Source organism: Pseudophryne corroboree, chromosome 12 (genome assembly GCF_028390025.1).
Source record: "Pseudophryne corroboree isolate aPseCor3 chromosome 12, aPseCor3.hap2, whole genome shotgun sequence".
NCBI classification, from domain to species: Eukaryota; Metazoa; Chordata; class Amphibia; order Anura; family Myobatrachidae; genus Pseudophryne; species Pseudophryne corroboree.
In genome coordinates this window covers 105,151,659-105,179,024 of record NC_086455.1, presented here as the reverse complement: position 1 = coordinate 105,179,024, position 27,366 = coordinate 105,151,659, and the positions used below count along the sequence as shown (strand labels likewise).

The 27,366-nt window shown below is 43.6% G+C and overlaps 2 protein-coding genes across 2 annotated transcripts in view; one reads left to right on the top strand and one right to left on the bottom strand.

Moving 5' to 3' along the window:
- Positions 1-27,366, top strand: part of TTC6 (tetratricopeptide repeat domain 6) — a 660,756-nt gene that overhangs the window by 587,836 nt on the left and 45,554 nt on the right. Inside the window, exon 28 of the mRNA XM_063947843.1 lies at positions 20,373-20,583. Within this exon, the coding sequence (XP_063803913.1) occupies positions 20,373-20,583 (211 nt within the window). The remainder of the gene's footprint in view (positions 1-20,372; positions 20,584-27,366) is intronic.
- Positions 22,002-22,421, bottom strand: LOC134980752 (pancreatic progenitor cell differentiation and proliferation factor B-like). The gene is given in 2 exon segments (XM_063947712.1): positions 22,002-22,204; positions 22,207-22,421. Coding segments are annotated over 2 exon segments (339 nt in total). The 5' UTR covers positions 22,343-22,421.

Here is a 27,366-nt window from a genome sequence, read left to right as displayed (position 1 = left end):
GTGTATACATATTCATCCTAGTAAGCCTTTCCTCGTAATCGAGTCCCTCTAGCCCTTTAATCAATTTAGTAACCTGCCTTTAAACCCTTTCGAGTACACCGATATCTTTTTTATACAGTGGTGCCCAAAACTGAACACAATATTCCAGGTGCGGACATACCAATGATTTGTACAGCGGCAGGATTACATCCTCGTTAATTGTCTCAATTCCCCGTTTTATGCACGCTAACACCTTACTTGCCTTCTTTACTGCACCTTGACATTGTATACGGTTATTAAGCTTATTATCAATGAGTACCTCCAAATCTTTTTCCAAAACTGTTACCCCTAGATTTTCCCCGTTTAATATGCAGAATGCAAGTTTGTTTTTAGTCCCGAAATGCATAACCCTGCATTTTTCTGTATTGAACCTTATTCTCCATTTAGATGCCCAGATTTCAAGTTTAGATAAGTCATTCTACAGAGACTCCACATCTATTTCTGAATTAATTACCCTACACAGTTTAGTATCATCTGCAAAGATTGACACTGTGCTTTCCAGGCCTATTTCTAGGTCATTGATAAATATGTTGAACAGTAGTGGCCCGAAGACGGACCCCTGTGGTATTCCGCTGACTCCTGGTGTCCAGCTTGAACACTTCCCGTTGACCACTACTCGCTGTACCCTGTTGTCCAGCCAGTTACTTATCCATGTACAAACATATTTTTCTAGGCCAAGCTCCTTTAATTTGATGATTGGTCTCCTGTGAGGCACTGTATCGAAGGCTTTTGCAAAATCTAAGTAGACCACATCCACTGCTTTTCCTTGGTCAAGATTGTCGCTCACTTCCTCGTAGAAGTTAACTCAGTTAGTTTGACATGATCTGTCCCCCACAAACCCATGCTGGTTCTTGCTAACAATCTTAGTAGTCTGCAGATACTCCTGTATGCTATCCCTTAGAATTCCTTCAAATATTTTCCCCACTATAGATGTCAAACCAACCTGCCTGTAGTTACCTGGATGATTTTTGGATGCCTTTTTAAATAATGGCACTGCCTCTGCTATACGCCAATCCTTTGGTACCATGCCAGATCTAATTGAACTATTGAAAATTAAGTATAGGGGTCTTGCTAGTTGTAACCTAAGCTCCATAAGAACCCTTGGATGAAGTCCGTCCGAGCCAGGTGATTTATTAATCTTTATTTTGCATAATCTCTCTCTATATATATATATATAGCAGGTGCAGACGCAAATGCAGACAGGTGGCACTCACAGGTATGATGCAATGGAGTTTAAGTGAGAAGCAAGTCTCAAATATAGATTAACATTTCAGTAATCAAATACATAATGAAAATGACGTGCCTTTATATCATTGAACATAGAGCATGCCTGTTCCGGTGCTTAATGACGCCACCATCCAGCAAAGCACGATTCGAGCGCTCCCGGCAGTTCATCCTGTTACCAAGCAATAAAATAACATGCGCCAAAAACCATCACCACCTAGTAGCAGCTTAATACAATACAATACAAGCTTCACAGAAAGCAATATACTCGCAACATTGTAATAAAAGAGCATTCAATGTAGAAGAGTAGCTATATGAGAATTATAAAATGCTTTTATCTAAGCGCATAATATATAAACACATATAAGAACATCAATTAACCCTAGTGATGTCCCTTATTTGTGCATACTGTACATATTTGCTGCAGAAAACAATTGAAACTCAGATTCTCATTAAGATCATCCGGAGACTGCATATTTAGACAATGTATCCTCCGTGCTTCTCACTGTATAAGGGACTTCGTGCTGTAGCCTCCCCTTATTTGGGGGGGGGGGTCCCTGATATATTATTTTATATCATAATGATGAAATGTTGTATTTAAAGGTTTTAAAATTTCTCCCCACTGGCTGTTCCTGCTCTCTCCACTCTAAAGCAAATCATATACATGACCTGTACATGGCCATGCACTCCTTGAATTGTTTTGTCGTTTTACCAACATAAAAGAGTCTGCATTGACATCGTATAAAATACACAACAAAAGTACTAGTACAGATCAAATCTGTTTGATGTTATACTGTACCATTTGCCCGTATGAGGGTGAGTGAATGAGCCTCTGGATTCCATGAAGCTACAAGTTGTGCATCCTGTGCACTTGTACCAGCCAGGTTTTCTTGTTAGTATATTCTGTGCATTAGATAGTTTAAATCCTGAAACATCATTATGTACTAACTAGTCCTGTAAATTCCTATTTCTAGAATAACTAGATAATAATGATGTATTTTTAAACACTCTCAAACCTCCATCTGAGGTAACAATAGGCCATGAATCATTGGCAATTTTGGACACTTGTCCACTCACAGTACTGTACTGTTATACAAAAGGTGTCAGAACGGTGAGTACTTCATCTTGTTTTGCTCCACATCTGGCACGGGTACTGACTCCCAAAGGGGGCTTCTTAGATTTAGTGTTATCGGCACCCTCTGTGGCAAACAAAACAAAATAATCTACACAAAAAATTACAAGAGACAAGAAAACAACACAATTTGTAATCTACAGTATCTAAGTCTCTAAGGTCAGACTTAAGGAGTATTTTCCGCCCAAAAAAACAAAACAGCAATCTGAGACTAGTGATGTTCACTGGACATTTTTCGGGTTTTGTGTTTTGGTTTTGGATTCGGTTCCGCGGCCGTGTTTTGGATTCGGACGCGTTTTGGCAAAACCTCCCTGAAATTTTTTTGTCTGATTCGGGTGTGTTTTGGATTCGGGTGTTTTTTTACAAAAAACCCTCAAAAACAGCTTAAATCATAGAATTTGGGGGTCATTTTGATCCCATAGTATTATTAACCTCAATAACCATAATTTCCACTCATTTTCAGTCTATTCTGAACACCTCACACCTCACAATATTATTTTTAGTCCTAAAATTTGCACCGAGGTCACTGGATGACTAAGCTAAGCGAATCAAGTGGCCGACACAAGCACCTGGCCCATCTAGGAGTTGCACTGCAGTGTCAGACATGATGGCACTTCAAAAAAATAGTCCCCAAACAGCACATGATGCAAAGAAAAAAAGAGGCGCAATGAGGTAGCTGTGTGACTAAGCTAAGCGACCCAAGTGGCCGACACAAACACCTGGCCCATCTAGGAGTGGCACTGCAGTGTCAGACAGGATGGCACTTCAAAAAAATAGTCCCCAAACAGCACATGATGCAAAGAAAAAAAGAGGTGCACCAAGGTCGCTGGATGGCTAAGCTAAGCGACACAAGTGGCCGACACAAACACCTGGCCCATCTAGGAGTGGCACTGCAATGTCAGGCAGGATGGCACTTCAAAAAAATTGTCCCCAAACAGCACATGATGCAAAGAAAAATGAAAGAAAAAAGAGGTGCAAGATGGAATGTCCTTGGGCCCTCCCACCCACCCTTATGTTGTATAAACAGGACATGCACACTTTAACAAACCCATCATTTCAGCGACAGGGTCTGCCACACAACTGTGACTGAAATGACTGGTTGGTTTGGGCCCCCACCAAAAAAGAAGCAATCAATCTCTCCTTGCACAAACTGGCTCTACATAGGCAAGATGTCCACCTCCTCCTCATCGTCCGATTCCTCACCCCTTTCACTGTGTACATCCCCCTCCCCACAGATTATTAATTCGTCCCCACTGGAATCCACCATCTCAGGTCCCTGTGTACTTTCTGGAGGCAATAGCTGGTGAATGTCTCCACGGAGGAATTGATTATAATTCATTTCGATGAACATCATCTTCTCCACATTTTCTGGATGTAACCTCGTACGCCGATTGCTGACAAGGTGAGCAGCTGCACTAAACACTCTTTCGGAGTACACACTGGAGGGTGGGCAACTTAGGTAAAATAAAGCCAGTTTCTGCAAGGGCCTCCAAATTGCCTCTTTTTCCTGCCAGTATACATACGGACTGTCTGACGTGCCTACTTGGATGCGGTCACTCATATATTCCTCCACCATTCTTTCAATGGTGAGAGAATCATATGCAGTGACAGTAGACGACATATCAGTAATCGTTGGCAGGTCCTTCAGTCCGGACCAGATGTCAGCACTCGCTCCAGACTGCCCTGCATCACCGCCAGCGGGTGGGCTCGGAATTCTTAGCCTTTTCCTCGCACCCCCAGTTGCGGGAGAATGTGAAGGAGGAGCTGTTGACGGGTCACGTTCCGCTTGACTTGACAATTTTCTCACCAGCAGGTCTTTGAACCTCTGCAGACTTGTGTCTGCCGGAAAGAGAGATACAATGTAGGCTTTAAACCTAGGATCGAGCACGGTGGCCAAAATGTAGTGCTCTGATTTCAACAGATTGACCACCCGTGAATCCTGGTTAAGCGAATTAAGGGCACCATCCACAAGTCCCACATACCTAGCGGAATCGCTCTGTTTTAGCTCCTCCTTCAATGTCTCCAGCTTCTTCTGCAAAAGCCTGATGAGGGGAATGACCTGACTCAGGCTGGCAGTGTCTGAACTGACTTCGCGTGTGGCAAGTTCAAAGGGTTGCAGAACCTTGCACAACGTTGAAATCATTCTCCACTGCGCTTGAGTCAGGTGTGTTCCCCCTCCTTTGCCTATATCGTAGGCAGATGTATAGGCTTGAATGGCCTTTTGCTGCTCCTCCATCCTCTGAAGCATATAGAGGGTTGAATTCCACCTCGTTACCACCTCTTGCTTCAGATGATGGCAGGGCAGGTTCAGGAGTGTTTGCTGGTGCTCCAGTTTTCGGCACGCGGTGGCTGAATGCCGAAAGTGGCCCGCAATTCTTCGGGCCACCGACAGCATCTCTTGCACGCCCCTGTCATTTTTTAAATGATTCTGCACCACCAAATTCAATGTATGTGCAAAACATGGGGCGTGCTGGAATTTGCCCAGATGTAATGCACGCACAATATTGCTGGCGTTGTCCAATGTCAAAAAATCCCCAGGAGAGTCCATTTGGGGTAAGCCATTCTGCGATGATGTTCCTCAGTTTCCGTAAGAGGTTGTCAGCTGTGTGCCTCTTCTGGAAAGCGGTGATACAAAGCGTAGCCTGCCTAGGAACGAGTTGGCATTTGCGAGATGCTGCTACTGGTGCCGCCGCTGCTGTTCTTGCTGCGGGAGGCAATACATCTACCCAGTGGGCTGTCACAGTCATATAGTCCTGAGTCTGCCCTGCTCCACTTGTCCACATGTCCGTGGTTAAGTGGACATTGGGTACAACTGCATTTTTTAGGACACTGGTGACTCTTTTTCTGACGTCTGTGTACATTTTCGGTATCGCCTGCCTAGAGAAATGGAACCTAGATGGTATTTGGTACCGGGGACACAGTACCTCAATCAAGTCTGTAGTTGCCTGTGAATTAACGGTGGATACCGGAACCACATTTCTCACCGCCCAGGCTGTCAAGGCCTGAGTTATCTGCTTTGCAGCAGGATGACTGCTGTGATATTTCATCTTCCTCGCAAAGGACTGTTGGACAGTCAATTGCTTACTGGAAGTAGTACAAGTGGTCTTCCGACTTCCCCTCTGGGATGACGATCGACTCCCAGCAGCAACAACAGTAGCGCCAGCAGCAGTAGGCGTTACACGCAAGGATGCATTGGAGGAATCCCAGGCAGGAGAGGACTCGTCAGACTTGACAGTGACATGGCCTGCAGGACTATTGGCTTTCCTGTGTAAGGAGGAAATTGACACTGAGGGAGTTGGTGGTGTGGTTTGCAGGAGCTTGGTTACAAGAGGAAGGGATTTAGTGGTCAGTGGACTGCTTCCGCTGTCATCCAAAGTTTTTGAACTTGTCACTGACTTATGATGAATGCGCTGCAGGTGACGTATAAGGGAGGATGTTCCGAGGTGGTTAACGTCCTTACCCCTACTTATTACAGCTTGACAAAGGCAACACACGGCTTGACACCTGTTGTCCGCATTTGTGTTAAAATAATTCCACACCGAAGAGGTGATTTTTTTTGTAATTTGACCAGGCATGTCAATGGCCATATTCATCCCACGGACAACAGGTGTCTCCCCGGGTGCCTGACTTAAACAAACCACCTCACCATCAGAATCCTCCTTGTCAATTTCCTCCTCAGCGCCAGCAACACCCATATCCTTATCCTGGTGTACTTCAACAGTGACATCTTCAATTTGACTATCAGGAACTGGACTGCGGGTGCTCCTTCAAGCACTTGCAGGGGGCGTGCAAATGGTGGAAGGCGCCACCTCTTCCCGTACAGTGTTGGGAAGGTCAGGCATCGCAGTCGACACAATTGGACTCTCCTTGGGGATTTGTGATTTAGAAGAACGCACAGTTCTTTGCTGTGCTTTTGCCAGCTTAAGTCTTTTCATTTTTCTAGCGAGAGGATGAGTGCTTCCATCCTCATGTGAAGCTGAACCACTAGCCATGAACATAGGCCAGGGCCTCAGCCGTTCCTTGCCACTCCGTGTCGTAAATGGCATATTGGCAAGTTTACGCTTCTCCTCAGACGCTTTTATTTTTGATTTTTGGGTCATTTTACTGAACTTTTGTGTTTTGGATTTTACATGCTCTCTACTATAACATTGGGCATCGGCCTTGGCAGACGACGTTGATGGCATTTCATTGTCTCGGCCATGACTAGTGGCAGCAGCTTCAGCACGAGGTGGAAGTGGATCTTGATCTTTCCCTATTTTACCTTCCACATTTTTGTTCTCCATTTTTTAATGTGTGGAATTATATGCCAGTATCAATAGCAATGGCCTACTACTATATATACTGCGCACAACTGAAATGCACCACAGGTATGGATGGATAGTATACTTGACGACACAGAGGTAGGTAGAGCAGCGGCCTACTGTACCGTACTGCTATATATTATATACTGGTGGTCAGCAAACTGTGCAAAACTGAAATGCACCACAGGTATGGATGGATCGTATACTTGACGACACAGAGGTGGGTAGAGCAGTGGCCTACTGTACCGTACTGCTATATATTATAAACTGGTGGTCAGCAAACTGTGCAAAACTGAAATGCACCACAGGTATGGATGGATAGTGTACTTGACGAAACAGAGGTAGGTAGAGCAGTGGCCTACTGTACCGTACTGCTATATATTATATACTGGTGGTCAGCAAACTGTGCAAAACTGAAATGCACCACAGGTATGGATGGATAGTATACTTGACGACACAGAGGTAGGTAGAGCAGTGGCCTACTGTACCGTACTGCTATATATTATATACTGGTGGTCAGCAAACTGTGCAAAACTGAAATGCACCACAGGTATGGATGGATAGTATACTTGACGACACAGAGGTAGGTAGAGCAGTGGCCTTCTGTACCGTACTCCTATATATTATATACTGGTGGTCAGAAAAATTATGCACTGTACTCCTACTATATACTACAATGCAGCACAGATATGGAGCGTTTTTCAGGCAGAGAACGTATAATACTGGTGGTCACTGGTCAGCAAAACTCTGCACTGTACTCCTCCTATATAATACTGCTGGTCCCCAGTCCCCACAATAAAGCAGTGTGAGCACAGATATATGCAGCACACTGAGCACAGATATGGAGCGTTTTTCAGGCAGAGAACGTATAATACTGGTGGTCACTGGTCAGCAAAACTCTGCACTGTACTCCTCCTATATAATACTGCTGGTCCCCAGTCCCCACAATAAAGCAGTGTGAGCACAGATATATGCAGCACACTGAGCACAGATATGGAGCGTTTTTCAGGCAGAGAACGTATAATACTGGTGGTCACTGGTCAGCAAAACTCTGCACTGTACTCCTCCTATATAATACTGCTGGTCCCCAGTCCCCACAATAAAGCAGTGTGAGCACAGATATATGCAGCACACTGAGCACAGATATGGAGCGTTTTTCAGGCAGAGAACGTATAATACTGGTGGTCACTGGTCAGCAAAACTCTGCACTGTACTCCTCCTATATAATACTGCTGGTCCCCAGTCCCCACAATAAAGCAGTGTGAGCACAGATATATGCAGCACACTGAGCACAGATATGGAGCGTTTTTCAGGCAGACAACGTATAATACTGGTGGTCACTGGTCAGCAAAACTCTGCACTGTACTCCTCCTATAATACTACTGGTCCTCAGAATAAAGATATTTGCACTGCAGCCCCCTGAAACAAAGTGAGAGGACGCCAGCCACGTCCTCTCACTATCATTTCCAATGCACGAGTGAAAAGTGGCGGCGACACGCGGCTCCTTATATAGAATCCGAATCTCGCGAAAATCCGACAGCAGGATGATGACGTTCGGGCGCGCTCGGGTTAACCGAGCAAGGCGGGAGGATCCGAGTCTGCCTCGGACCCGTGTAAAAAGGGTAAAGTTCGGGGGGGTTCGGATTCTGAGGAACCGAACCCGCTCATCACTATCTGAGACTAATACAAAAATGAAAATTTCTCATCTATCAAATTTTTATCCAGTTTCAAACAACATGTCTCTTAAATGCTTCTCTAGGGTTTTGGATTCTAAAACCACTAAATGTGCACACTCAAATTGGAAGAAGCATGCCAATATGTCCTCAGCGGAGATGGAAGCTGTTAGGGCATTAAGTACCGTAATACGCCCCGCCTTCGTCACGAGTGCCAAAAATGGGTGTGGCCAAATGCCACATGGGGCGTGGTCAATGAAAATGGTGCGTGATACACATATGGGGGGCCAGATACACATATGACTCCAATAGTGCCAGATACACACATGCCCCAACCGTGCCAGATATGTTTCTACAGTGCCTGATATGCCCCCACAGTTCCAGATACACGAATGCCCTGGGCCGGTGCAAGGTTTATAGGCGCCCTAGGCAAAGCTACACAATCCCGCCCCTGCCTTCCCCGATACCCTCCCCCCAGCTGCTCACATACACACTTGACTTTTCAAATTATTATTAGATTTATTTTTAGATTAACAACATAAATTATAGCAACAATAAATAACATTGTAACAGCAGTAACATTGGCACTTTTTACAGGGCATGTACTGGAAGAAGTGCAACAATAAATAACACTGTAACAGTAATAACATTAACATTTTATACAGGAAATGTACTGGAAGAAGTGCAACAATAAATAACACTGTAACAGTAATAACATTAACATTTTATACAGGAAATGTACTGGAAGAAGTGCAACAATAAATAACACTGTAACAGTAATAACATTAACATTTTGTACAGGAAATGTACTGGAAGAAGTGCAACAATAAATAACACTGCAACAGTAATAACATTAACGCTTTGTACAGGAAATGTACTGGAAGAAGTGCAAAAAAAGATTAGATTTTTACTTTCCGCACTTTTAATTTAGCAAATTTAGAGACAAGCTCTTTCAGATCCACTTTTTGTGCGATCTCATGTTCTATTGACAAAAGAGAGAGACCAACAAGTCTTTCTTGCATCATGGAAGATCGAATATATGTTTTGATTAACTTTAGCTTGGAAAAGCTTCTCTCGCCACTGGCCACAGACACAGGGAGGGTCAAAAGGATGCGAAGAGCAATACATGTGTTGGGGACAACATCTATCAGCTCATTTTTACACAAAAAATGTAATACATCTTGTGGAGATGTACACTCTGGAACTCGCCTTGCAATGCTTTGTAATTCACTGCATAAATCAGAAGCATCAATATCTTTGGAGTCGCCATGTTGTAAAGCTTGCTCTAACTTGCAACAATCTTCCATAATTTGCTGTGATGTTCTATTCTGTAAACTGTGAACATTATAGAGGAAGCCAAACACAGAACTAATTTGATTCATCTGCGTGAATCTTTCTTCAACTGATTGCACAGCTGTATCAAGCACAGCAAAATAAATTACACATTGCGGCAGGAAAAAGTGTCCCCATTTTACACATTGCGGCAGGAAAAAGTGTCCCCATTTTACACATTGCGGCAGGAAAAAGTGTCCCCATTTTACACATTGCGGCAGGCACGTGTCCCCATTTTACACAGTAAGCTGGCAAGTGTCCCCATTTTACACAGTACGCTGGCAAGTGTCCCCATTTTACACATTGCGGCAGGCACAGGTCCCCATTTTACACAGTACGCAGGCACAGGTCCCCATTTTACACAGTACGCTGGCAAGTGTCCCCATTTTACACAGTACGCTGGCACAGGTCCCCATTTTACACAGTACGCTGGCACAGGTCCCCATTTTACACAGTACGCTGGCACAGGTCCCCATTTTACACAGTACGCTGGCACAGGTCCCCATTTTACACAGTACGCAGGCACAGGTCCCCATTTTACACAGTTCGCTGGCACAGGTCCCCATTTTACACAGTACGCAGGCACAGGTCCCCATTTTACACAGTACGCAGGCACAGGTCCCCATTTTACACAGTACACTGGCACAGGTCCCCATTTTACACAGTACGCTGGCACAGGTCCCCATTTTACACAGTACGCTGGCACAGGTCCCCATTTTACACAGTACGCTGGCACAGGTCCCCATTTTACACAGTACGCAGGCACAGGTCCCCATTTTACACAGTACGCTGGCACAGGTCCCCATTTTACACAGTACGCTGGCATAGGTCCCCATTTTACACAGTACGCAGGCACAGGTCCCCATTTTACACAGTACGCTGGCACAGGTCCCCATTTTACACAGTACGCTGGCACAGGTCCCCATTTTACACAGTACGCTGGCACAGGTCCCCATTTTACACAGTATGCTGGCACAGGTCCCCATTTTACACAGTACGCTGGCACAGGTCCCCATTTTACACAGTATGCTGGCACAGGTCCCCATTTTACACAGTACGCAGGCACAGGTCCCCATTTTACACAGTACGCAGGCACAGGTCCCCATTTTACACAGTACGCTGGCACAGGTCCCCATTTTACACAGTACGCTGGCACAGGTCCCCATTTTACACAGTACGCTGGCACAGGTCCCCATTTTACACAGTACACTGGCAAGTGTCCCCATTTTACACAGTACGCTGGCACAGGTCCCCATTTTACACAGTACGCTGGCACAGGTCCCCATTTTACACAGTACGCAGGCACAGGTCTCCATTTTACACAGTACGCTGGCACAGGTCCCCATTTTACACAGTACGCTGGCACAGGTCCCCATTTTACACAGTATGCTGGCACAGGTCCCCATTTTACACAGTACGCTGGCACAGGTCCCCATTTTACACAGTACGCTGGCACAGGTCCCCATTTTACACAGTACGCTGGCACAGGTCCCCATTTTACACAGTACGCAGGCACAGGTCCCCATTTTACACAGTACGCAGGCACAGCAGGTCCCCATTTTAAACATTACGGCAGGTGGTGGGGAGAGGGAGGGAGAGAGAGAGAGAGAGGAAGGGAGAGGGGCTGACTTACATTTGAAGCGGTTCTCGCCGCCCTTCAGCCGCCTCTCCCTCCTCGTCTGCGTGGCTCCGGGCTCCCCCTTCAGTTCTCCCTCCTCCGGCGGGGTTTCGTTGAATGACGCGTTTGCGCCGTGACGTCACGACGCAATCGCGTCATTCCGCGAAACCCCGCCCCCCGAGCTGGGCACTCGGGAGAAGGGGGTTTAAAAGTGCCGCGGCGGTGTTTGGGGGTCTCGGCGCCCCCTCCAATCCGGCGCCCAGGTCACCTGCCCCCCTAGCCCCCCCCTAGTTTCGGCCCTGATGTATGTCAAATTCTTTTGTCTGAAGCTGTTTGCTTGTCATATTGACCTCAAACAATATTGTAGGGGGAAGGCATTTTGGTGAGAGCATGATGCCTTCCCCTCTGTTGATGATACTGCAGGAAGTACCATGCGGTTCACCGCCCGGCTCACTTCCGGTTGCGTGCGTTCCACCAGCGGGACGCGCGTGTATATGATTCTACAGGTGAGGTCTAAGAGATCTTTGTAGTCGCTGGTAAGAGCTGGAAATGGACCAGTTATGTTTGGTATATTTATCTATGCATATGAATTGTTTGTCCAGGATTGTTTGGTAATAGTCGATCCCGATTCATGTCATGTTTTTGGGATCGCTATATGTTTTATGGGGGGTGGGGGTATATAGGGGGGCAGTTTGTACATAGCACCTGAACCTTGACAAAGGTCCCAAGGGGGGACCGAAACATCGGAATGATGTCTATGCCTATTTGCCACAAATAAAACTCTAATGAAGCTATACTGGATTGGTGAGTGCACTTTGAACTGTTATAAATACTCATGCCAGAGGATTGCTTTTCTCTAAACATGAAGATTTGGTGACACCCCAACAAGTTGCTATAGGAATTGTGTGTGCAGACATTCTCTAAAGTATAGAATTCCATGTGTCCTTTGCCGTGGTTACATGGGAATTTTATGTCTTTCACCCAAGCCGCTTTTTCAAAGTTATATATGGTACCGGGATTATACTAAATTATATGAATGGACGCTAATGGACTGCTTTTTATCTGAGAAATATATGGAGTACACCATGGAGCCTGTTTAAGGAACATTATCAACTATTTTCTATCTTCTATATATCGTTTTAGATATTTGTTCATATGTGACTTTTTCAAATTATTATTACTTTTTGGACAGATGCTTTTTTGTATGGTTTTTCCCTAAAGGTTGGTGGCCGATACAGTTACAGTGTTTATCGATAGTGCGGGGGAAATTACTGTTTTTGTGTTGAGATTATGGAGAATCTAGTCACTCCAGAGCTGCTCTCTAATGCGCAGTACGGGCAGGTATCATACACTGACGATGAGGCAGAACGTGTTCTCTTTGGATTGACTGATTTTAATACTATCCCAGGAGAGAAAGCGATTGATGTTTATCATAAGTTATTAAATTTAAACAAACGAGAGGTTGATCTGTTGTTACATGGGCAGTTTTTGTCGGATTATTTCCGTAAAAAACAGATTCCAAGGGGATTCCGCGTGAGAAATATCCCCACCATCGGCCGCAATAACCCTGTGTTTTGTAGCCGATGGTGTGGGATTCTTAACAAATGCTCACTTGACCTGTTGCTATTGGTGATAGAGGAAGTGGGCACTGAATATAAAAAGGTGAGAAACGATCTTAGCTTGGCTCGTGATAAAGCAGAACAGATATTAACGGCAGATAAAACTGAGGATTGGCTTCTGAAATTGAGTACACAGATTGATAAATACAAAACAGATCTTGTGAATTTTAAAAGAAATAAATTGGCCAAAGTTGAAAAAGACTACAGCGACCATAGAGTTTATGGATGGTTGGTGGGGAATGATATACCCACACGTAGAACAATGGCATTTAGATCTAGATTTAGATGTGGCCCTTATCAATTTGAACAATACTCAACGGCGTCATCCTCTGATAGAGAGAACTCTGATTCACTGAATGATCAACGTCAGCCTTTTTCTCGCGTTACTACGCGATCCAAGCTAGATCCACCACAGGGAGACGGAGGAGGCCCCACCCGCGGAGGGGCTCCCGCAAAAACTACAAAGAAACCTCCGAAGAACCCACGGACAAAATAATCAACATCTCATCAGTGATACTTAGTGATGATCAGATAAAAGTATTGGCTCGTGGTTTGTCGTTTGTGCCCACTGTTAAATTTGATCCTCTACTGTGGAAGATATATAACTATAGTCTTTCACGCAAATTGAGATTAAAAGAGAAATTTGCTGACAACACACGGGCTAATGCTGATATCTCCAACACTGATATCTATGATAATACATTTAGAAAGAAGAGCACATATGACCCTTTCTCTAATAATACCAATATTAAAACATTTACACGAATGATGGATCACACGGTTATGGAATCCATTTCTAGAGGGGGAAGGGGCAGATCTAATTTGAATAATGCAGAAAAAACTGCTTTGAAACAGCTTAAGGCGAATTCACTGATTACTATTTGACCAGCGGATAAGGGAGGCGCGGTGGTAATTCAGGACACCATTGCCTACAATAACGAAATACTACGCCAACTTGCTGACACACAGACGTATAGGAAACTTGATGCAGATCCTACTCCCTTGTTTAAGAAGAGATTAGATAATGTTGTAGAGATAGCATTTACTGGAGGTTTAATTTCTGAAACAATTTCTTCTTTCATGCACACGGACTTTCCAATATAACAATTAATATTGATTTTACTATTAAAGCAAAATCAATACAGGCGCTAAGGTAAGTTATAACCAGTGTATAAAATTCACTCTATTATGGTTACATATAAACTGCAGCTCCCATGTAGGGTATCTGTGTTTACCCAAATAAATAGTATATTTTATAGATATAATTATACTTATATAACCATATAAGAGAGCGCAAGATACTGAATAAGTAGATACAATTTATTTAAAATCTTAAAAGGTATATAATATATATATATTCAGATGAGCAACATAAATGCTAAATGTGGAGCAAATAATCAGCTGACCATCACTGATAACTATTAATAAACCATTATTGTCCCGTGAGAAGAAAATATCCAATAATTGCTTGAGGACAAGATGCGGAGTGTTAATGAATACAATAACCTGCTTCCAACTCCATATGATGAAGTCAATCCACAATGATTTGTAAATGCTTCTGTGTATACTATGTTGGAAAAAGCATATTGATGAGGTTGTTTTGAAAGCCGCCTACACGGAGATGAGCTTTGGATTCTCCTAGCCTGCGTACTGCTTCACTTTTAAACCCCCACACATACACATCCGTCCAGACCGCTGGACGCTCAGCGCAAGTATGATGATATGCTGCAGCCGTATCCTATGGCACAAGGAGGACCATGCAGTGCGGGAGCTGCTGTGTAGAGATGAAGGCAGGTCCCAAACAAGGCAGTGTGTGGACGTTGGCAGGTCCAGGGGGGGGGGGGAGGGAGACAGATGCGGCTCCACGGCAGCAAAGATGATCGGCTAATTGCCTAAAAGCAGGTATGTAGAGGCGGTCAGACACGTAGATGGTGTTACTCCAGCCCTAATTAACGCGTTTCTCCGACTTAAGGGCAGTCGGTTTCATCAGAATAAGTTCCTGTGCTTGGGAAATAGCTGATGTTTAAAGGAGTCATTATCCAATGAAAATTCCTCCCTGGCACATTCTTTAGATTAGGAACACCTGTATAAATTAATACCTGGTGTGAACCTTAATACATGTAATGCAATATATGAACCATAATGATTATATTTTCAAATATATGGCAAAAAACCATACACATTAAAATAAATACAATACAAATCTAATACCTTTCTATCTAGACAAATATATCTATCTACAATAATTTATTTGATTCTAACAGACAGCACGGAGAGATAAATAGCATGTATATTTCTTATGTATTTGTTAAATATACCAATTCAGACCTCTGATTAATATGAAGCCGTGTGGCTCAGTGCACTAATCCCCCAAGCCCGCAACCCAACAGGCCCAGGTTCAAGTCCCACCACAAACATCATTTTGTTTTTTAATGTATTATTTTTTTATTATTAATTATTTTATTTATATACTATCATTGATTAACCCTTAAACTATTTCATTATTAAAAATGGTTAGAATATATGGCTTAGAGATGTAAGACTAATTTATCAATATAACCACTACCCTTCATGAAATTTACACATATTAAACTTGATTAATTATGATTAATTATAGCATATTCAACATCAATACATATACACAAGTAAAAGAATAATCATACATAATATCTAATCATACACATATAAGCATGTGTGCTAGTGCATATAGTACACATACCACATGTCCATGAGATCACGAGGGTCATTTTTATATAAAAAAGCACCCGCATAGATGATTTTAATTTATTATAATAATTTTAATTTATTATAATAATTTTAATTTGTTATAGTATAATGATACAGAGAGAGATTCTAGACAAGTCCAAAAGTAGTGCATCAATCACCACAGATTTATCCTCCATGAGCTATTTGTCGTCCTAAAGATATAATATAATGACATCATCTGAGCTCCCTAATATGAACAACATGATAATTGCTTAGTATGTCATACACCAGATTGGTGCACCTATAAGTATACATACATCAATAGACCCTTGAACCAATGAAGTAAACAGAAGGTATATATTAATTTATGTTTATCCAATAACCACTAGGCACAGATAATGAAATATTATTAATAATAAAATAATATTAAATATACGACCAATGACTATCAATTCATCATGTTTGGATATTAGACCCCCTGGATCAGATATTATTCATTTCAATGCAGTCATTTAGACCCTCTGGAAAGAGAGTACCCAGAGTATGTATCCAAAAAGCCTCTCGTTTACACAAGCGATTATACCTATCGCCTCCCCTGGCGGTAGGTTCAATGTGTTCTATACCCTGTTTGCTCCACATTTAGCATTTATGTTGCTCATCTGAATATATATATATTATATACCTTTTAAGATTTTAAATAAATTGTATCTACTTATTCAGGACTTTCCAATATGTCCGATAATATATACGTTACCGAAAGTACATAAAAGCATGAATGATCCCCCTGGCCGACCGATTATATCGGCCAGGGGATCACTGTTCCAACCAGTAGCACGCTACCTGGACACATATCTCCAACCTTGTGTGAAAGGGATACAAAGCTACATTAAGGATACTGGTGAATTTATCAAGGGTCTCAAATCTTTGGTTATTGATGGGGAATCGCATCTACTCGTGACAATGGATGTGTCTTCACTGTACACAGTGATACCACATGAGGCTGGTATCGCAGCTATTCGTAGAGCTCTCCTGAAAAATCACCAACAATGACCACCCATAGATTTCCTGCTGGAATTATTAGAAATGACCCTTGTATGCAATTATTTTAAGTTTGGTGACCGATACTACCTCCAGACCACTGGGACCGCGATGGGGAGTAATATAGCCCCGGTGTATGCTAATTTATATATGGATGAATATGAACAGAACTATATATTCCCGAGGTTTGGGGGTAGTATCGGTTACTATAAACGCTATATAGATGACATATTCCTCCTGTGGTCAGGAGATAGGACCTCAGTTGAGAATATGGTAATGAGCTTGAATTCATTAGATACACCTATCCGCTTCACAATGGAATGTGATCATAGACAAATTAATTTCCTTGATGTGACTGTATTCGCCACCAATGGGGTGTATGGACACAAGCTGTACAGAAAGGCCACCGATCGTAACACACTCTTGCAATATAACAGTTATCATCCTAAACCGTTAAAACAAAGTCTACCCATTTCACAATTTATTCGAGTAATGAGGAACAACTCTGAATATTCAATTGCTGGAAATGCAACATAGATTTCTGGCTCGGGGATATCACCCTGATGTTATTGAACAATGCCTAAAGAAGGCCAAAAATCGGCATAAAGACTGCCAGGCTAGGCAAATTGGCAATGGTAAGGAGAGTGATCGATTTGTATTTCTTACTACATTCGATACTGGAAGTTATGCAACAAGATCTGCTATTAAGAAAAATTGGGATATTGTGGCCACTGACAATGTCCTCAAGAAGTCCCTCCCTAAAAGACCCCTTATTGCATACAGAAGGGGTTCGAACCTTCGTGACATACTTATGCGCCCCGACATGTCTATTGGTAAAGAAAAAGAGGGTTGGTTACCCTCTACGAAGCTGGGATATTACAAATGTCCCAATTGTGTCACATGCAGAAGTATGATAACGGGTAACACCTTCCCTCATCCACATGGTGGTCAGAGGATACAAATCCGGCACCGATTGACATGCACGTCAGATTTTGTGGTATATATATTAATATGCCCGTGTTCATTGATATATGTGGGCAAAACAATGACATCATTCCGTGAAAGGATATCCAACCACCGATCCAATATACGTCTGGCATTGAAGTCTGGTAACTCCGACAAACCTGTGGCAAGGCACTTTGTCCAACAACAGCATCAATTGTCATCATTGCGATACATGCTAATTGACAGAATACCTCCATTGTCGAGAGGGGGTGACCGTGCGAAAATCCTCTTGCGTAGAGAAGCATATTGGATACACAGACTTGATACTGTGTGGCCTAAAGGTTTGAATGATACAATTAATTGGAGCATTTTCTTGTGACATGTCCGGACCTTTATAAGTATGTGATATCTTAATGGGGTGAATCACTCTCATTTACACATCTTTTTGATTTTTTTGTGTTTTGTATGTATATGTGTGCTCTTTACACACACATATATATATATATATATATATATATATGATATTTTTGTAGTGTGTTGCGATCGGTGGAGCTGTGCAGTGATGTGTCCATAATGAAGCTGTAAATAGGATGCTGATATTTCATATATAATGTATCTGAGGTTGTATTCTATAATAGTTCTCAGCTAGTGTCTTCTATTTATTTTTCACTTTATTATTTTTATTTATTTTTTATTCTTTACATTTTTAATTTTTATTTTTTATTATTTCTTTATCTTTTTTACTACTCTGGTCATATTTTCAGCTCATAACCATTGTTTGTTTACTATTATATTGAATTATATGTGAGTATATCAGGATTAGTTATGTACTTATCGATAGACATGTTGCTTAATAAGTAACATATTTATACATGTGGACTATTGTCCTGTGGTGATATGTTGTAGGGGGAAGGCATTTTGGTGAGAGCATGATGCCTTCCCCTCTGTTGATGATACTGCAGGAAGTACAATGCGGTTCACCGCCCGGCTCACTTCCGGTTGCGTGCGTTCCACCAGTGGGACGCGCGTGTATATGATTCTACAGGTGAGATCTAAGAGATCTTTGTAGTCGCTGGTAAGAGCTGGAAATGGACCAGTTATGTTTGGTATATTTATCTATGCATATGAATTGTTTCTCCAGGATTGTTTGGTAATAGTCGATCCCGATTCATGTCGTGTTTTTGGGATCGCTATATGTTTTATGGGGGGTGGGGGTGTATAGGGGGGCAGTTTGTACATAGCACCTGAACCTTGACAAAGGTCCCAAGGGGGAACCGAAACGTCGGAATGATGTCTATGCCTATTTGCCACAAATTAAAACTCTAATGAAGCTATACTGGATTGGTGAGTGCACTTTGAACTGTTATAAATACTCATGCCAGAGGATTGCTTTTCTCTAAACATGAAGATTTGGTGACACCCCAACAAGTTGCTATAGGAATTGTGTGTGCAGACATTCTCTAAAGTATATATATATATATATATATATATATATACATGTATATATAGATTTCACGACAGCTTTCCTACTTAGTGTTAAGGATGTTATCAATGCGAACGCAAGATTCACTGATGTGTTGCAGTGTGCTCAAATGGCTACAGGGAACTGCCTCGTAGTCAGACAACACAGATCAATAAGACAGTACATTTCTCAGTTTACAAAAGCAAAGATAATGTTCTAGGTTTAGTTCCTCTTTAGCCCATAAGAAACTGTTCATCTTCACTTGAATGCACTTTCATTTTTTTAAGCATTAGCAGATGAAAAGAATTAATAGCAGATTATGTTTCAACGAGCCTAAGGGATTCAACAGACAATCAGTTTTTTGCATTGCATTCAAAATACATAACATACATATGAGAAACCCATGGGTTTGAGCTAGAGATTAATTCATCTATTGTTTATTCTTTGCCGCATTCGCTGTGTACAAAGACAACAGTGAAAAATGTACAAGTATGTGGAAGAGCACGAGAAACTGATGTCTGCATCATTCTCTTTTGTTCCTGGCAGTGCCACTTGTTATCTGTGTGAACCGCACGCACAGAGAGATCAATGATATGGCTAGCCACTCTATTATCATCTCATTAACTGGGATGTATACCTTTACAGCTGGCAGGTGGTTATTATTACTTTCTACAGGTTGATAACAACAAAGTATGGTCTAAGGCACTAATTCAGACCGGATTGTAGATGTGCGAAAAAACGCACATCTACGATCAAAACTTTGACATGTGGGGGACCGCCCAGCACAGGGCAAGTCCACCCCGCATGCAGGGCCATACTACCCCCCCCCCAGATGTGCGAAAGCATCGCACAGCGGCAATGCTTTCGCACCTGCCGAGTAGCTCTCTGGCTGCGTAGGCAGGTGGCTACCCGCCATGTTTAGGGATGCAGCGGCTGCTTGTGACATCATTCAGCCATCGCGGCCCACCCCTCAAACGGCCTGGACATGCCTGCGTTGCCCGGACAGCACCCAAAAAATGCAGCCGACTCACCCCGCAACCGCCATTGCCTCTCAGTCAGGCAGAGTCAATCGCACAAGTGAAATGCCGTTGCATCTTACTGTGTGCGCACGCTCAGTGTGGCTGCTGCGCATGCGCACACAGCACAGGGCTTCAGCGACCAAGTCTGAATTAGGCCGTAATTGTTCAAAGCAACTACATTGTGTTTTCATGAATTTGATTAAACTGTATTCAACTCTATATTTAGAATATTTAAAAATCTACAATATACTTCTATTCTCTCAGGTTACAGCAGTATGAGGAAGCGGTGCAAGCATTTAACCACGTGTTGCAATTAACCCCCTTGTCTCCTGAGGGATACATTGGTCGTGGCAATTCATACATGGAATATGGCCATGAAGATGGCCTCAGGTGTGCTCACTCAGATTTTGTGAAGGCCCTTCACCTGAACCCAACATCTCTTGCAGCTCGGATCTCTCTGGGCTATAACTTACAAGTGAGTAATATCTGTATTCCTATAGAATGTATTATGCATAGTGTGCAGCCACGTGACATAAGACTGACAGGTGCATTCAGATTTTCCTAAACTCTTTAAAGGAGATCTACTTAATGAATAATGCATGATGGTTTTCTATTGTTCTTGGCTACAGTAGAAATAATCTGTTTTCACATATATGCAATTTATTTTGTATGCTAGGGGATACTGGACAACAGGCAAACAATGAAAGTTATTTCAGTACTTCAATAATCAGTGCAAGTGCATTTTATAGTAGTACTGCAGTTGAGATCTGAGCAGGAAAACACAGTGCTTCTTTATATCGCTAGTTAGTGGGAGAGTAAGCTGCTTTCTTTTGTATATAAAGTTTATTGAAAGGGCATAATAAATTTGACACAGAGAAGAAAACATAATAAGCAGGAATGTAACACAGTAACACAGTAATCAGAAGAAAGATTACAGTATAGTGACCAGTTTTAAAGTTAAGAGATAAAGAAGGGAAAGAGATAAAGAACGAGCTTGAGAAGGAGACGGTGCGGTAGACCAGGAGAAGAGAAGGAAGAGCAGAGTCAGACAAAGATATAAGAGAAAGTAAAAGAAAGAGAGATCCTGACAGGTGGATACCAGTCGAAATGATGAGGAATCTCATCCTAACTCAAACGGAGAAGGAGTAGACTGCTTTCTTTTATAGCTGGTATAACCTCAGCAGCCATTAATATTTACGGAACTTCATCTCAGTTTTATTGTATGTGATTGCGCAATCAAATATTTCCAATTAGCACAGTCCCACACAGTCAATGAGTGAGCTATAACTGGATGGGAAGAGATCGATCATTGTGACCTGGGAAGCCAGAGAAGGCAGTAGACTGCTTTCTTTTATAGCTGGTATAACCTCAGCAGCCATTAATATTTATGGAACTTCATCTCAGTTTTATTGTATGTGGTTGCGTCTTGACTAGTATAAATGCAGTTGTCCAACCCTGGGCATACTACATATTCTGATATATGGCTTTCTACAGTGTCAGTACAGCTTACAAAACTCTAATGGTTTATTCATCCAAATATACAAATTCACCACTCAGAAGCTGTTGTTTTGCCAATAGCTTGAGATATCATAATCGCCATACCCAATGGGATAAGCTTTCTTAAGCTTTCTTGGAGTCAAATGTAGTGGTAGCCCATCTTTTTATTTTTGAGACTGCCCACCTTCATTACACAAGTGTAAATACTAAAAAAGGCCTCATAAGGCAAGGTACCAAACAATAAAGAATGTTTGAGTATGACCAATTTTAACATATTAATAAAACAAAAAGGATGACTAAAGCAATGGGAGCAGTCAATAATTGGGGGATGGGGTGGGGGAGGGATTGGGATCCGCCACCCAGCATCTTCCAGTGAGGGGGGAATGCATAAAGGGGTCAGACAGAGGCGCTGGAGTCAGTCTTGGTGTCATTGACATTGTTCTTTGTCACCGTCTCCAGAGCCAGGCCACATGGGAGCAGGCCACTGGTCATGCGGAAGCTTCCTGAGTTCTCTGGGGATTTTGAATCAGTGGTCATGGTGAGATGTGATGGTTTACCAAAGAAGAAGCTGGCTCACCAGTGACCAGGATCTGACTTTGAAGACCTGGGTGGTGAGGCATAACCTCTCCAGAATAGTCCACACTCCCAGAAGAGCTGTTACTGGAGGTGGATCCCAGGCGTCTGCGGTAATAGTCATGGGTTGTGACAAGAGAGCCACTTGATGGAATGGATGCCATGTTTCAAACCTTGTTTTCCTTAAGATGGTATAAACCCTGTATTCCAACTTGTGATGACCTCAGCGGCCTGGCTCTGGGGGCTAGATGCTATGCGATGGGAACCATTTGAGAAAGAGAAGCTGGTACTTGTCTCCACGAACAGAGATGGGATCACCAATATTATGTGCTCAGTGGCGGCCCCTCTTATTGGTAGCTGGATGGGGCCCTCCGCTACAAAGTTTTAGAGGCAATTATTCACAACAAAACTGTTGAATAATTTTAAATTAAGCATGCACCTAAAAAAGATGTGGAGCTTGAGAAATGTTTAGCACAGTAAGCAGTAGAAACACTAAAAAATGGTTATTATACATAACGGTTACTGGACCACTGGCACTGGTAGCCAAAAGAGGGGCGAGCCATAAGTACTGTTAAGGAAAACTTAACTGGGAGATGCAAACTCCCATTCAATGAACAGGACCCACAGCCAAGCCAATCAGAAAATGCTTACAGTGCACACCACCTTTCCCAGTGGATCCAGTATGATATACCTGCAGATGGGATGCCAGCTGTCAGTATAACGACAGCTGCATCCCAGCAGTGAGGCCTCGAGTCCCATGTGCGTTTGTGTGTGTTTGTATGGATGTATGGATGTATGGATGTACATACGTACGTACGTACATACATACAGTACATAAATACATACATACATCCATATATACATCCATACATACATACATACATATATACAGTACATAAATAAATAAATACATACATACATACATCCATATATACATCCATCCATACATACATACATCCAGTACATAAATAAATAAATACATACATACATACATGCATACATATATTTCTCTAACGTCCTAGTGGATGCTGGGGACTCCGTAAGGACCATGGGGAATAGACGGGCTCCGCAGGAGACTGGGCACTCTAAAGAAAGATTCAGTACTATCTGGTGTGCACTGGCTCCTCCCTCTATGCCCCTCCTCCAGACCTCAGTTAGAATCTGTGCCCGGCCAGAGCTGGGTGCTCCTAGTGGGCTCTCCTGAGCTTGCTAGAAAAGAAAGTATTTTGTCAGGTTTTTTATTTTCAGAGAACTTCTGCTGGCAACAGACTCTCTGCTACGAGGGACTGAGGGGAGAGAAGCAAACCTACTCACGGCAGCTAGGTAGCGCTTCTTAGGCTACTGGACACCATTAGCTCCAGAGGGATCAAACACAGGTACCTAACCTTGATCGTCCGTTCCCGGAGCCGTGCCGCCGCCCCCCTCGCAGAGCCAGACATACAGAAGCAGCAGAAGCATGAAGACATCGAAATCGGCGGGGGAAGACTCCTGTCTTCACTTAAGGTAGCGCACAGCACTGCAGCTGTGCGCCATTGCTCCCACAGCACACCGCACACTCCGGTCACTGTAGGGTGCAGGGCGCAGGGGGGGGGGGCGCCCTGGGCAGCAATGAATTACCTTTTTGGCAAAAATAGACATATATACAGTCTGGGACTGTGTATATGCCAGAGCCCCCGCCATTTTTACACATTAAAGCGGGACAGAAGCCCGCCGCTGAGGGGGCGGGGCCTTCTTCCTCAGCACACCAGCGCCATTTTCTCTTCACAGCTCCGCTGGAAGGACGCTCCCCAGGCTCTCCCCTGCAGTATACAGGTGCAATAAAGGGTAAAAAAGAGAGGGGGGCACATAAATTTAGGCGCAGAGATATATATTTAACAGCAGCTACGGGGTAAACACTAAGGTACAGTGTAATCCCTGGGTTATATAGCGCTGGGGTGTGTGCTGGCATACTCTCTCTCTGTCTCCCCAAAAGCCTTTGTGGGGTCCTGTCCTCAGTCAGAGCATTCCCTGTGTGTGTGCTGTGTGTCGGTACGCCTGTGTCGACATGTTTGATGAGGAAGGATACGTGGAGGCAGAACAAGTGCAGCTGAGTGTGGTGTCGCCGCCGACGGTGCCGACACCTGATTGGATGGATATGTGGAAGGTGTTAAATGATAATGTAAACTCCTTGCATAACAGATTGGATAAAACTGTAACCTTGGGACAGTCAGGGTCTCAACCCATGCCTGATCCTACAGCGCAGAGGTCGTCAGCGTCTCAAAAGCGCACACTATCCCAGATAGTTGACACAGATGTCGACACGGAATCTGACTCCAGTGTCGATGACGATGAGGCAAAGTTGCAGCCTAAAATGACTAAAGCCATCCGCTACATGATTGTAGCAATGAAGGATGTATTACACATTTCTGAGGAAAATCCTGTCCCTGACAAGAGGATTTATATGTATGGGGAGAAAAAGCAAGAAGTGACTTTTCCCCCTTCACATGAATTAAATGAATTATGTGAAAAAGCGTGGGATTCCCCTGACAGGAAGGTGATAATTTCCAAGAGATTACTTATGGCGTATCCTTTCCCGCCAACGGACAGGTTACGCTGGGAATCCTCCCCTAGGGTAGACAAGGCGTTGACACGCTTGTCTAAGAAGGTGGCCCTGCCGTCTCAGGATACGGCCGCCCTAAAGGATCCTGCGGATAGAAAGCAGGAAGCTATCCTGAAGTCTGTTTATACACATTCAGGCACACTGCTGAGACCAGCAATTGCTTCGGCCTGGATGTGTAGTGCGGTAGCTGCATGGACGGATACTCTGTCTGAGGAGATAGATACCCTGGACAGGAACACTGTTCTACTGACCCTGGCACATATCAAGGACGCGGTCCTATATATGCGGGATGCCCAGAGGGACATTTGCCTGCTGGGCTCTAGAGTAAACGCAATGTCCATTTCTGCCAGAAGGGTCTTATGGACTCGGCAATGGACAGGGGATACCGACTCTAAAAAACACATGGAGGTTTTACCTTATAAGGGTGAGGAATTGTTTGAGGACGGTCTCTCGGACCTAGTTTCCACAGCTACGGCTGGGAAGTCAAATTTCTTGCCTTATGTCCCTCCACAGCCTAAGAAAGCACCGTATTACCAAATGCAGTCCTTTCGTTCTCAGAAGAGCAAGAAGGTCAGAGGTGCGTCCTTTCTTGCCAGAGGCAGGAGTAGAGGAAAAAAGCTGCACCATGGAACAAAAGTCTTCCCCGGCTTCCACTAAATCCACCGCATGACGCTGGGGCTCCACAGGCGGAGCCAGGAGCCGTGGGGGCGCGTCTCCGACATTTCAGCCACCAGTGGGTATGCTCACAGGTGGATCCTTGGGCTATACAAATTGTGTCTCAGGGATACAAGCTGGAATTCGAGGTGACGCCCCCTCACCGTTACCTAAAATCGGCCTTACCAACTTCCCCCATGAAAAGGGAGATAGTGTTGGCGGCAATTCACAAACTTTTTCTCCAGCAGGTGGTAGTAGAGGTTCCCCCCCTTCAACGGAGAAGGGGCTACTATTCCACTATGTTTGTGGTACCGAAACCGGACGGTTCGGTCAGACCCATTTTAAATTTAAAATCCCTGAACATTTATCTGAAGAAATTCAAGTTCAAAATGGAATCGCTCAGAGCGGTCATTGCAAGCCTGGAAGAGGGGGATTTTATGGTGTCTCTGGACATCAAGGATGCTTACTTGCATGTCCCCATTTATCCACCTCATCAGGAGTACCTCAGGTTTGTGGTACGGGACTGTCATTACCAATTCCAGACGTTGCCGTTTGGCCTGTCCACGGCACTGAGTTTTTACCAAGGTGATGGCGGAAATGATGGTGCTCCTTCGGAAGCAAGGGGTTACAATTATCCCATACTTGGATGATCTCCTCATAAAGGCGAGGTCCAGGGAGCAGTTGCTGATCAGTGTAGCACACTCTCAGGAAGTGTTGCGTCAGCACGGCTGGATTCTGAACATTCCAAAGTCGCAGCTGATTCCTGCGACGCGTCTGCCCTTCCTGGGCATGATTCTGGACACAGACCAGAAGAAGGTGAAGATGAGTAAACAGCTAAAGAATCAGAATGATAATTTGAAGTTAGTGATTCCTGATCTGCCAGATAGTAATTGTCATGACATTGAACCTGGGGATTATGTAATGATACGGAATTTTCTACGCTCAGGTTGCCTTATTGACAGATGGGAAGGACCATACCAAGTCTTATTGATTAGCACGACAGCATTGAAGGTTGCCGAGAGAGAGACTTGGGTTCATTCGTCCCATTGTAAGAAGGTTGCTGATCCAGAGAGGTCCCGTGATAAGGAACAGACGGTAGAGGAAGTTGTATCACTGGAGTGTCTGTTTCAAGAGGACTGAGACGGCACCTGAGCATTGAGAATAATAAGATCGGAGGCAGTTGTCGATTCCCTGTTCCCTTTTATTGTTTTTCTCCACTTCCCATCCCATCTCCCTCAATTGTTTCTTTCCCCCTTCTCATTCTTCTCCATTTCCTCCTATAAGATGGACTTGCCCCAAGAGACTGTGATCCGGATTTTCCTGTTGACCATGATGTTGACCAGAGCAGTCTGTTCCGGCGAGAGTACCATGGAGGTCGAGAGAGGTTCTGGAATGGGTTCTGATGACAGAGATGGAGGCGTAGATTTCCAAGAACAACATAATCACCGAGTAAAGGCGAGTATCAGAAAACGATCTGGTAGCATCGACAATAGAAGAAATTGTGAAGGATTGTTAGCTGAAGAGAACTGTATCTGTAGACTCTGTGACAGTGTAGTTGAGGATGGGTGTATCAAGAAATGCCAATCCAGTTTTAATATCCACATGGACCGGCATCCATTGAGTGACTATCACTCCTTAGTGGGTAAAGTGTTAAATCAGACAGATTGTTGGGTATGCTCTCAAGTACCTCAAGGCCATAGCAAATCAGGATTAGTGCCCTTCCCTTTAACTATAGGGGAGGTACTTGAGCTAAGTGGTGGGAGGCCGGTGGACAGGAGGTTTAATATCTCCAGTCCTCCTAGTTTGAAGCTCCACCAATATCATGTGGATAGAGCCCTAGTATGTTTTAACATTTCCAATCCCCGAAAGCCGGGAAATTGGGAAGTGTCATGGAATAACCAAACCATGACCTTTTCATACAGAGCCGATAGAATG